Consider the following 11998-nt stretch of genomic DNA (forward strand, 5'->3'; position numbering starts at 1 on the left):
GAACAACAGGGACCCACTGGTATGTAAAAGGAGGCCAGCCAGGAACCCACTACCCCAGCTTCCTGGTGAGACCTCTGATGTGGCCCCAGGAGACAGGAGTCTGTGCTCCCTGAGTCCTGCTGTCCTCGCCTGAACCTGAACCTGTTGGAAGGCTGAGGACGGGAGTGCAGGACGCAGGTTCTGGAGGGAGCTCCGGGTCTGCCGCCCTCCTGCTGCTCGTCCTGCCGTAGGCCACCTGCCCTCGGCCTCTAGAGCCACCGAGGCTCCATGCATCACAAGACTTACTCTGATGCTCAGAGCTGGGCAGCGCAGACACAGGCAGGACATTTGGCTCCTTGGGCATTACTGTCCCCTGGGCCTCTCATTTTACCCCATGGAACATGACCTAGGGCACTCCCATCCTGCAGCCGGTCAGGGTACCTGCTCCATGTTGAAACTGAGGCTCAGAGAGGCATGGATGCTGCCATGGGAAGCTCAGGCCACAGAGAGAGGGGGCGAAGCTGGTGGAAGTAAGCCCGTGTCGCCCCACAAGCCTGAAGCCATGGTTCCTTGCTCACTCTGGAGCTGCCCCCAGAAGCTCAGCCATCTGGGCAGGGTGGGCAGTACCACTGGCACCAGCCCTGGCACACCTTAAAGCCAACCATACAGTAGGGCAGAGAGCAGCTACTCAGGAGCAGCTACTCAGGGCTTGATGGGAAGAAGGGACAGACACGCCAGGAAACAGACCTCAGTGGCCATCTCCAGTTAAGGTGACACTCACTGGTCCAAGACACTCGTGGAGCAGGAGGGTGACCCACGTTTTTACCACGACTGAAACTGGCACCATTCATCTCATTCTAAAACAGACACATAGAGAAATGGAGAAGGAAGGATCCTGCTGATGGGAAGAGAATAATATCAAAAATGGAAACACCTGGCAAGACTCCAACTTCCCAGCACACCAAACTAAATGACTCTGGGGAAATCACCTTCTAAGCAACCACTGAGATCACACTCACACACAACCTCAGACAACCAGTGTGTGCTGTCTTGGATTCTGTGATGGGAGAAATATAAAAGGCCCTGACCCTCCTGCGCACAAGAAGCCCACCAGCCTGCAATTCAGACACAGAACATCAGATCACAAGGAACTTCTGCAGAGGAGGAGGCAAACACAGGAAGAAGTGTCTTCCATTTTCTGAGCTGCCAAAAGCCTAGCCACATAAACTGGGCATGAACTGGCTCGGCCCGGATTATACTAGCATGTGCTGATTCTCTGCACTCTAGGCGAAGGAGCCTCCTGGTGAGGCTCAAAGGCTGTGACCTCACACAAGCAGCACCTGACATCAGAGATCCACTGCCTTCTTGGGCGCCATCTTCTGTGACAGAATGCAGAAAGACACACTGCTGGCCACAGCAAAGAGGCCTGCAAGATGAGTTAATGCCTCTCGGGAACTTCAGTGAAGAAGTCCTTAACTGGAACTGTTTCCCTTTACAGAATGTTTACTTAACCTGCTGAAAATGCCGCTGTCAGTTTCAGACAGTGGCCATTCGGTGAAACGAAAGCTGCTTAGATAACACAGGAGCTTGCAGGGATGAGTTTTTGTTGATTTAGTACGAATTTATTTCCAAAGGTCATCAAGCACCAACCTGCAAAGGAGCGGCGTTTCAGGTTCAGCTCGTTGGCCACTCGGACCTCGGTGCACAGCTTCAGCATCAGCAGCATGGTCAGGGTCATGACGACACTCTGCCACAGCAGTGGGGACTCAAAGCGCCTTCCAAACCTGGGCAGTGGAGACCAGGAGTCAGGGAGGAGCTACGCCATGCCAGGCCTGCCTCTCTCAGTCGGCAGCTAGCGACACCAGGGACAGTAGGGACAGGGAGCCCGGGGAGGGCCTCTGACACCCGAGGCAGCCATGGCACTTGCTGCCTGCTGCCTCCTCTTCCAGGCTCCATGTGGGATGGCTGAGGTGGGTAGAGGCCATGAGATCCAAACGCCTCTGAGCCCTTCCCACATGCAACAGTCTCTCCTCCAGAGTCTGCAGAGATCCCACCCAGGACTAGGCACTGTGAGGAGGGGCCCTGCCTCTCTACCACAGCACACCCAAGATGCCGAGGCCCATCATGTGGAGCCCCTGCCTCCACCAGACACACGGTTTCCAGGCCACAGTAGCCCTGCTTTCTGCCTGAAGAAGCAGGTCACCAGAGCACCCAGAGTAGGAGTGGAGGAGCAAGGGGCCCTCGCCAAACTCCATCCTCCCCAACTAGAAGAGGAGGCAGCGAGGGCTTCCCCAGCCCAGGCTTCCACAAGCCACTCTCCCTCCCAGACGGCCGCCCAGTTCCAGCTCAGGTTCCTGCTGGTTTTCCACCAATATGGCCTGCAAGCACAATCCTGGGCTGGGTGTGACCCGGGGCCTCCCCTGTGCCACCAGAACACTATGGGCTGTGACACACAGGTCCCATCTCCATTGCCATGGCTAGAACTGGGCTTGTGGACTTCAAAAATGCCTACCCTCCCTGGGCACAGTGGCCATACCTGCCATCCCAGTGACTGCTGCAAGAGGGAAGAGGGTCGCAAGTCCAAGGGCAGCCTGAACAACTTGGTGGGACCGTCTCAAAATAAAAAACAAAAAGGGCTGGGAACGTGGCTCGGTGACCACTCTGGGTTCAATCACCAGGGTCACAAAAACATAAGTAAACAAACAAACAAATAAAGGAAAGCCCCCAACCTCACCCTCACCTGGCCACTTGTGGCTAGAACCAGCCTCAGAGTTTGTCCTCAAAGCATTTTCAAGGTCTGAACTTGAGGTCACCATACCACACTCGGATGCCTTACTGACTCCCAGCCTCTCCCCAACACTGAAGCTCATGCACTATACCCCACCCCACAAATCACCTCCACGGCCAGCACGGGTGCTGGAGGCTGAGCGCCTGTCACTGCGGCTCCTCAGCAATGCCCACAGGCAGTGGCCCCTCCTCAACACAGGGCAGAGTTGGCAGAGCGCCCACTGCTCAGGCCCACACACCTAGAGGCCGCGAGGACCCAGACCAGGGCCAAACCTACTCCATAAATTAAAGTTTTAAAAAAGCATTTCATAAACTTTGATGGTAACAAAGACAAAGTTGGACGTGGCCTAGTCTTCTGGCGCTGGGAGAGAGTGTATGGAAGCTCTGCATACTCCATGAGAACACAGGTCCCCGCAGCACAGAGAACAGGGCCACTTCACCTGGGTGCTACCCGTCAGCCTCTGCAAGCCCATGCCTGGGAGCACAGCTCACTGCTAGAGTGAATCCTAACCAGTAGCCCTCTCCAAGGCTCTGGGCCATGGCAACCTTGGCCCTGCCCAGGGCAGCGGGCCCAGCAGGTGATCAGTGGGCCTGGGGGAGGGTATGTGTAGTAGGACAAATTGCAGGCAGGCCACCAGAAAAGTCTCAGATAGTCTCCTGGGGGCCAGGGGGCCAAGATGGAATCCACAGAAGGTGAGAAGAGAGCAGCCTAGCACAGGGGCATGGGGGGGCCAGGGCACAGATAGGTAGGTCAGGGTGTCCTCAGGAAGTGTCACCAGAGCCCTCCCTGGGAGACCACCAGGAAATACCAGGTGAGGAACTAAGAAGTGGCTAGAGAAAGACAGGGAGAGGGAGCCAGATCCCAGGTCAGGAGGTTCAGCAGGAAAGAGGCAGTTGCAACAGGGGTTTCTGGGCACAGGCATGGGCTGGGCGCAGTGGCTCAGGCATGCGGCCCATGGGTGCCTCATTCAGCATGCTGCCCCAGCTGTGCACCTGGGACCCACCATCCCCAAGCCTGTCTCTTCACATTTGAAGTGCAGATCATACCCTAAGGTTGCTGGAGGACACGGTCCACAGTCCCTCTCAGGCCTGCTTTCCACCAGCTACCTAGCTGGCCAACTCACACCAAGGCAGCCAGGTGAGGAAGTGGGAAGGTGCTAGGTGTCACTCTGTAAGGCTGCAGCACAATAAAATGAGTTCCTTTATCAAGATCTCACACCAAAGGCCCTTCAACCAAGTTCATTTCTGTGAGCCATCTGGGCCACTGTGACCAAAAGACTACATTCTATTTTTTAGATGTTCAACAAAAACACAGCAAGAAACACTGGAGAAAGCAGTCGAGGTCTGCACTCCCCCACACCACACCACAGGTCAGATCTAACTGATGTCCACAGAGAAGGTGGTCCAGCAGGTCTCACCCAGGGCCAGAGGGAGCACAGCTGGACATGCAGCTAACTACAGGTGAGGACAGACCAAGTAGGAAACAAAATATCAAAAAGCACAACTTTTCCCCCAAAACATACAAAGGTCAACAGAAAAAGAAACCAAAGTTCAACATCATTAGTTTTAAAAAGATAATTTAAAAGGAAAGGTGCTGGTCCTCACGTCTCAGGCTTAAGGAGTCTGTGCTGGCAGGGCGTCCCAGAGCTCCAGCTCTCCTGCCTGAGGATGTGGGTGAACACAGGAGCTCTGAGGGTCAGAGGCCCTGTTCCTGGAGCAACTTTGGATGCCCCATCTAAGTGGGCTGGTGTCCATGCTGCCCCCAGGGGCACACAAGGTTCTACAATTCATTCTCCAATTGTCCACCTTCCACAGAAACAGAAATACTCAGGTAGAAACAAAGTTAATATATTCTCCCTGTTGCTGAAGCTATTACTCAGTAGCAGAATGTTACTGCCTCCCTGATACAGTGTTTCCATTCTTACAACTACATCTGCAGGAGACATCAAAGGCTTGGCTTTGCAGACTGTGCCCCATGAATCCCACAGCAAGATCACAAAGCTCTGGGACCCAGCCCATCTTGCTCACTCACCCACCTAGACCTATAAACATGATCTAAAAAAATCACATGGCCCTTCTGGATTCTAACACTACAAACACCAAATTCCTCATTGACATTTCATGGACTGTGATCTGCTGAATGCTAGTTTTGCAAAATGACAAGGATTGTACGCTATGAAGTTATGAAAGTTACCTAAGTTTCAGAATCCCTAAGTTTACACTCAAATCAGCCCCTTCCTACAGGATTGTAGAGCAGGGAGCCGTCAACAGGGGTAGGACATTTCCCAAGGGATCAGAGCTCTGCAGTCGGCACTGTGAAATCAATGAAGCCTCCAGCTCCAGTCCCACCTACTCTCCCCTGCCCACAACCCACGCTGAGTATGCATTGGGGTGGGGAGGCACACACACATGTGCATAGTGGTACATTTCAAGTATTACTTCTGCTAAAGCACAAGTGTGTGGCCCTGGCCATCCCTGACATGGGGGAACCTTTAAAACCCATGAGATCACAGAGGTTGCTGACCTGGGGCCTGGAGAAACATGAGCTGGGGGGAGCACTACAAGAGGCTCAGGGAGAGAGATAAGGATCAGCACACTGCCTTAGCCAGCAGGGTCTCTAAGGACCTGCAGCAGCCCTGGAACATGCGGCAGGCTGCCTGCAGACCCACTCTGCAAGAAGTAGGGAAGGCACAGGGCAGGCAGCAAACTAGGGAAGGGTCAGCACCCTCTGGCCCCTCCTCCCAGTCTTGAGAAAAATGCTGGGGACCCAGGACCTGTATGTGTTCACACACTGGCCACAGAAACCTGAGTGGTCCCGGACAGCTCGGTATGTGATTCTACAGAAAAGACAACCTGTGGACAAGCCTGGAAGGTGGCCCTGCAACCCCTAGGAGAGCACTCAAGGACCTCCGAGACCCCAGTGCAAAGCAAGCAGACCAGCTCCTATGCAGTTCTTCCCTAGGAGCACTAGGGCCAGTCCCCAGACCACACCAGGAAACTGGCCTCACTTCTGACTTCCCCACACCAGATGCTTAAATGTACACTAGATCTTTATTTTCTATTATAATTCTGAACAATGAGTACATTGGTGGAAACACTCAAAGGGGCACTTTTCCCATATGACAATCCAACCTCGGCAGTTCAACATTCTGGAGAAAGGCAAACATGCCTCCTTCACAACCTGGACACAGCCCTGGGCTGCACGGGTGACCTGCCTGGGCGTGTGCCCACCCATCTGAACTCAAGGTGAGCGACACTATGGGACACAATTTTATCTGGGGAGCTATTTCCATTCAATCTGAGATGAGGTCACTTCAGGGCACCCAGCCATCATCACAGGGTAGCTAGGGACCTCCACCCTCCGCCAGCAGGCAAGGAGGAGGAAGGGGGCAATCTTCAAAACTTGGTCTTACAACTTTCTTCGGACAACAGTGAGAGTTAGAGCCTCCTCAGAAGTCTCCTGGCCCAGAGACAAAGCTCAAGGTGACATCCAACATTGCTGCAGTGGTCAAACCTCCCCACACCAAATTCTCATGTGATTCAACTAACTAGCCAACTTCTAAGAACCCCAGGCAGGGCAAAACCCACTCCCAGGGTCATTCGGCATTTGACCAGGCCCAGGGCAGGGGAGATGAGAGAGAACCTGCAGCTCAGGGGTTCAGGGAGCACTCACATCAAAATGCATACTTCAAAGAGAAACATTTTACTCAGTGTGAATCACTACGATTGGCTTGGTGCTACTTAGCAAAAGGCAGATATGTGATTACTCAAACTGTGACCAGAAGGTGGAAAGCTGCCTGAAGCCTTTCTTGCAGGCCCCTCCAACTGACCAGTCTCATGAGAACTTCCTATCAGCACAGGGCCTTGGGACCAATCAGAAGAAGGGAAAATGCCTGATCTTTTTGACCTTAGTATGAGGCTATGATATCTCTCTTTTCATTTCCTCTGAAAATTCACCCTCCAAATTATGTCTGCTTTAGCAACTGTTAGACTAACCTCAACTTCCTGAGCAGAACACAAATGAGAATAAGAGGAAGCTGGCCTGAGAGAAACAAGAAGACGGTCTCCACTTAAGGACTAAGTACTACCCAGAAGATCCAAGTCCCTCTCTAAGGAAAATAAAACTGCACCAGTTATGAGAAGGCCAGGCCAAGGGACCCTTCCCACAGGCCGCCAGTGCCCTTCTCCCCACCACCGTGCACAGTCGGGGGACAATACCCACGAGGGGCCCTGGGGAAGTATCTGATGAAGGTTAAGCCTCGCACTAAAGGAGGCAGATCTAGAAGCTGTATTTGAGGGTCTTGCAACTTTTCCCTAGAAATATTCTAAGAAGTTCTGTGACTGTGGAGGTCCCACAAGTGGCCAGCTGCAAAATGGGCACCTGGCCACCTGAGGGTGTGAATGGGTCCCTGTGAGGAGGCAGGCACCTCCACTGTCACCTCTCACCTCAACAAACCCCCAAAAGAGAACGCCATCTCCGAGGGTGCGCTCAGGTCAGAGCCCCGGCTTACCAGAAGAGTATCCGTAAAATATTGGCCACCAGTAGCACCAGACACACGTGGGTGGAAAAGCCGTCGGCATTCTGAGTCCTCCGAATGTCCCTGTACTGCGGGATGTACGGCACCACGCCTCCAAAGACCATGGCTGCGGCGGCCCCCCAAGAAACCAGCCGGTGTAGCGGGACCAGAAGCCAATCCAAACCTTCGGCCTCCATCGCGAGCTCTCGGCCGCCCTGCCGTCGGCCGACGTCCACCTGGCACAAGCCCTAGTGCTCTCGCAGCTCCTGAATCCGCGCAGCGACGGTCACCTCTACATTGCTGCCGCTATCCTGCGCAATTCTCCGCCATCCGGCTCTGGCAATGGAGGGCGAGAGTAAAGAACTCCTGGAAGAAGCTTGGCTCAGGCGCACCAGTGCCTGACCCGCTGCCCAGCTGTTGGGCCCGTGGGGCCAGTGAGGGCGGCGCTCCGGAGGCCGAAGCTGACTCGCGCCCAGGACACCTCAGGGCTGGCGGCAGGGGCAGGACCCCCTCCCGGGGCTGGGGCGGCTCGCGGAGCTGGAGACGCGCCCCGGGCCTTCTGTCCAGCAGGCAGCAGGGAGGAAGGAGGGCGCTCGGCCCGAGCGGGGAAGGGCGCAAGGCCGGGAAGCGGGGCGAAATGGGAGGAGGGCGCATGGCTGGGGGAGGAGGGCACGGCCGTGGGGTGGAGTAAGAGGAGGGTGCATGGTGGGTGGGGAGGGCATACGGCGGGAGGAAGAGGGTGCTCATCGCGGGCGTGGCCACCGCCGGGTGACAAGGCCCGGGGAGCAAGTCCGCCGCGCGGCCCGGCTGGGGGCTTCGGGGCGCGGCGGAGGCCGTGATCGCGTTGCCGACCCGGAGTCCTCGGCCTCCCTAGGGCGGCTCTGCGCGCATCCCAAAGAGGACAGACGGCCGGGCGGCCCCGCGCCCCGCGCCCCGCGCCCCGCGCCCCTTACCCGCGCTCTCCATGCCAGTCTGTCCGTCAGTCCGTCCGCGTGGGCGGGGAGCGCGCCCCTGCGACGTCACAATGGAAGGCCCCGCCCACTCCGGGCCTGCGGAAGGCGGCGCGGGTCCTAGCGCTCGCCTGCCGGCGCGGGCGATGCGGCGGGCGGGTCCCCGGTGCCGCCGAGGCGAGAAGGGGCGTGGGCGTTTGGCTCCACCCTTCTCAGCAGCCCGGGTTAGGAAATACCTGGTTGGCTGGGCCGAGTCTTCGGGTGCCCGAGTGAACCTGTTTCCATCTACCCGGCGCGTGGGGTCGATGTAGACGCAGTGCTGCCACCAAGAGCCGAGGACGTAGTCCTGGGGCGCCAGAGGGAGACCTGGCTGGGGAGTCCGGCCTGGGGCTGTCGCACTGGCGCCCCGGGAGTTACAGAGGTCTTCGCGTGCCTGCTCTGAAGGAGCCTGTGCGCGGCTGACCACACTAGCCCAGTTCGGGATTTCGCAGTCCTGAGCCACTGAGCCTGGAGGAGTCGCACAGGTGCAGGCGGTGTTGGGCGCCTCACTGAGCCCTGGAGGAGTCGCACAGGTGCAGGTGGTGCTGGGTGCCTCTCCAGGAAGCAGAGTCCTGCCTCGTGCAAAGACGTAGGTTCATGGACCTTTCCTCCTTGCCAAACCGAGTGCCCAAGGACAGCAGCCAGGCCTCAACGCGGTGGAAGCTTCCCAGATGTTCTTATTGAAAGCTGCTGAGCGGCTCCTGAACTGGCATCAGCTGGCACCAGCACACCAGTTTTCCCAGTTCGTTGAGCCTCTTTTTCGGCCTTGGTTGTATGTGGTCAATCCTCGGGATACCCGTTTAAAGAAAAAGAGCAAAGGAATTCCTGAGTGTGTAACCTGGCCTGGGAGTGCTGGAGTGGAGCCCACCCTGGACCCTGCTGGGGACCCTGGGAGGCCAGGCTCCAGGGCAGAGAAGAGGACCGCAATCCTTTAGGAAGCACCCACACCCACCTCCTCTGTCCAGAGGCCTTTCTGCAAAGGGGAGCATCACAAAAGGGGCATTGAAGTGGTAGCTGAGCAGCGGCCATGGCTCCAGGTCATGGGCCTCCTCAACAGTTGGCCCTTCTCCCAGATCCGGCTGGTCTGGCCTCCTGCTTCCCATCCTGCTGGCTTTGTGGGAAATCATGAGAATACTGACCTAAGAGCAGGAACACTGACAGGTAGCCTGACCCAAGAGGCCTGAGTACATCTCTCATTTCTGTTCTGGTTTGGACCTTAAGTGTCCCTTAAAGGCCACATGTTTAAGGCTGGGTCCCCAGCTGATGGCACTGTTGGGAGGTAGTGGAACCAGAAGAGGTGGGCCTGATGGAAAGAGGTGAGGTCATGGGGAACATGCCATGAGGTGGGAGCTTTGCTCTACCACACACTCCCTGCTATTATGCTCTGCCTGGACACAGACCAAAATGCTGGAACCAAGCAACCATGTACTGAAATCTCTGAAACCGTGAGCCAAAATAAATCCTCCTTTTAAGTTTGTTTTCTCAGGTATTTTGTCACAGTGCAGAAAGCTGATGAACATACCCTCCAACCTCTGAGGTTCATAGACATTCCCTCTGAGCCAGCACTGTTCAGTGTTCAGCAGCAAGAACCCACATGGGAACAGACAGGGCCAGGAACAAAAACTGTATGTTCTTCCTTAGCCACACTCTCCCCTATGTGCTAGAATGTTTTATTCCTGACTCTGGTCTACTCTGCCGAACTAGCTTGCACATTCCCCTGACTGGGATCCAAGCAGAAGGACATCAGCTCACCACAGATGCTACACCTGTACCCAACTCCTGCCTTCCCAAGGAAGCTGGCCACACTGTGTGGTGAAAAGTGACCCCCAGAGATGTCCTTACCTCACTCCTGCAGCCTGTGAGTGCTTCTGTACACAGAAAACACTGGGGTTTTTGGCAGAGGCAATTAAGGGTCTAGAGATAGGGAGAATATCCTGGATTATCAGGTGGCCCTAAATACAGTCTCATGCATCTTTGCAACAAGGAGACAGGAGACTTGACACTAGCAAAGGCGGCTCATGAAGATAGAGCAGAAAGAGTTGAAGCTGAGGCCTTGAAAGCTGAAGGGATACAGCCATAGCCAACGACACCTGTGGCCAGCAGGTTTGGGATCCTCCACAGGAGCCCATGGAGGTGCCTGGTCTGCCAACACTGGATTTTTACCCAGTAAAACTGATTTAGATTCCAGCCTCCAGAACTGGAAAGAATAAGCTTCTGCTTAAGCCAGCTGGGTTGTAGTCATTTGTCATAGGAGCAACTGCAAACTGATGCAGAGCCCAGCAACAAGCAGTGACCAGCCGTCAGAGCTGTGGCCTTGGAGAGAAAGACGAGCTACTCCAACTACTTCTGCCAGGCTCTGCTGGGGAAAATCAGGCCACAGGTTTGGCCCCGCAGGGCACCCCCTTAGAGCCTGAATACGACTGGGAGCCATTTTAGCATGTGCCTAAAAAACCATGCTTCTACAGGAGCAAATCCAAATCATCCTGGTCCTAAGAATTGGGCCTTAGAGGAGACCTTGCTGTGCCCCACTCACCTGCCTCTTCAGGAAAATGCAAAGGAGGGTGACTGGAGATGCCACACTGGGGACTGGCGTTAGGGCCTAGAAAAGGAATCCTGCCAGAGAGAATTTGAAATGCAAAATGTGCATTTGCTTGCAGGTCGTCTTTATTCTTGCTTGTACCTTTCCTCCCATCCACCCTCTGCCCACCCTGTCCCATCACTACATTGGCATGAGCATGCTGGCCCTCGCAGAAGACACCGCACGCCACCCCTGTGCCATCTCTGCTGGGCTGGGTCTCAGCTCCCAGCCATGCACTGCTTCTGCAGCTTCCCTGTGGGATCCAGACGTGAAAACCCTTCACCTGGAAAAGCAACTTTTCATTTTTTCCTCAGATTGGTGTCTGAGTTCCAAACAATTCAGGAACATGGATGGGTAGCCAGAAAACCCTTGGAGAGCCTGGGACCCAGGATCATCCTACTGAGGAGAACCTCCAGGGACTTGGGCAGTGTGCAAAGTCAACCCCAACAGCTGCATGCTGTAATTCCACCTATCTCATATCTTCAGAGGGCCAACACTTTAGAAATGGAGACAAGATCAGGGGTTCATACTGGAGGCAGTGTGCAGGGATGGTGGGTGAGCTGCGAAGGGCAATACAGGGTCCTGGGGTGATGGGACAGTCCATCCTACACCTTGATGCATATAGGAACACCTGGGCACAACAATCCAAATGGCAGGAGGGTGCACTGTGCTGCCCACTACTGCACGTGGAACCATGGCTGCCTTAGGAGAACAGAGCAACAAGCACCCACTGCAAAGAGGCATGGGACTGAAATGCTGCCAGGCAGAGCCAGGTGCAGCACCAGGTTCAAGACACACAGCCTCTGCCCCCAAGAGCTTCTGAGGAAGTCCATCCTTCTTTAGGGCTGAATTGTCACTATTTCAAAATTCTTAATAATATCCACCTATGGGTTGGGGACATAGCTCAGTTGGTAGAGTGCTTGCCTCTCAAGCACAAGGTCCTGGGTTCAATCCCCAGCACCGCAAAAATAATAATAACGTCCACCAGCAAGAGCCCCAGAGGACAAAACAATGGGCACCTGGTGACCTCTTGGGTTTATATGTGTGCACAGTGGGCCACAGCTTCAACCAGAGCAGCAGAGGTGTGAGCTTCAATGCCCTGGCTCTCAGAATTTATAATGAAGATCCTCAGTCTAATTAGCAGGTGC

The 11998-nt window shown here is 55.2% G+C and overlaps 1 protein-coding gene across 3 annotated transcripts in view; it reads right to left on the reverse strand.

The window, feature by feature from the left end:
* Slc66a2 (solute carrier family 66 member 2) overlaps positions 1 to 8393 on the reverse strand; it is a 29278-nt gene extending 20885 nt beyond the window's left edge. For 2 of the 3 annotated variants that reach the window (XM_047526297.1, XM_047526296.1), the window contains exons 1-3: positions 8237 to 8392; positions 7278 to 7619; positions 1630 to 1763 (exon numbers count right to left, since the gene is read on the reverse strand). In XM_047526297.1, the coding sequence (XP_047382253.1) occupies positions 1630 to 1763; positions 7278 to 7480 (337 nt within the window). In that variant the 5' untranslated portion in view covers positions 7481 to 7619; positions 8237 to 8392. Of the gene's footprint in view, positions 1 to 1629; positions 1764 to 7277; positions 7620 to 8236 lie in introns of all 3 variants that reach the window. The other variant, XM_047526298.1, reaches the window with a different exon arrangement.
* Positions 8394 to 11998: the final 3605 nt, after the last annotated feature.

Source organism: Sciurus carolinensis, chromosome 15 (genome assembly GCF_902686445.1).
Source record: "Sciurus carolinensis chromosome 15, mSciCar1.2, whole genome shotgun sequence".
Taxonomy (NCBI): Eukaryota; Metazoa; Chordata; class Mammalia; order Rodentia; family Sciuridae; genus Sciurus; species Sciurus carolinensis.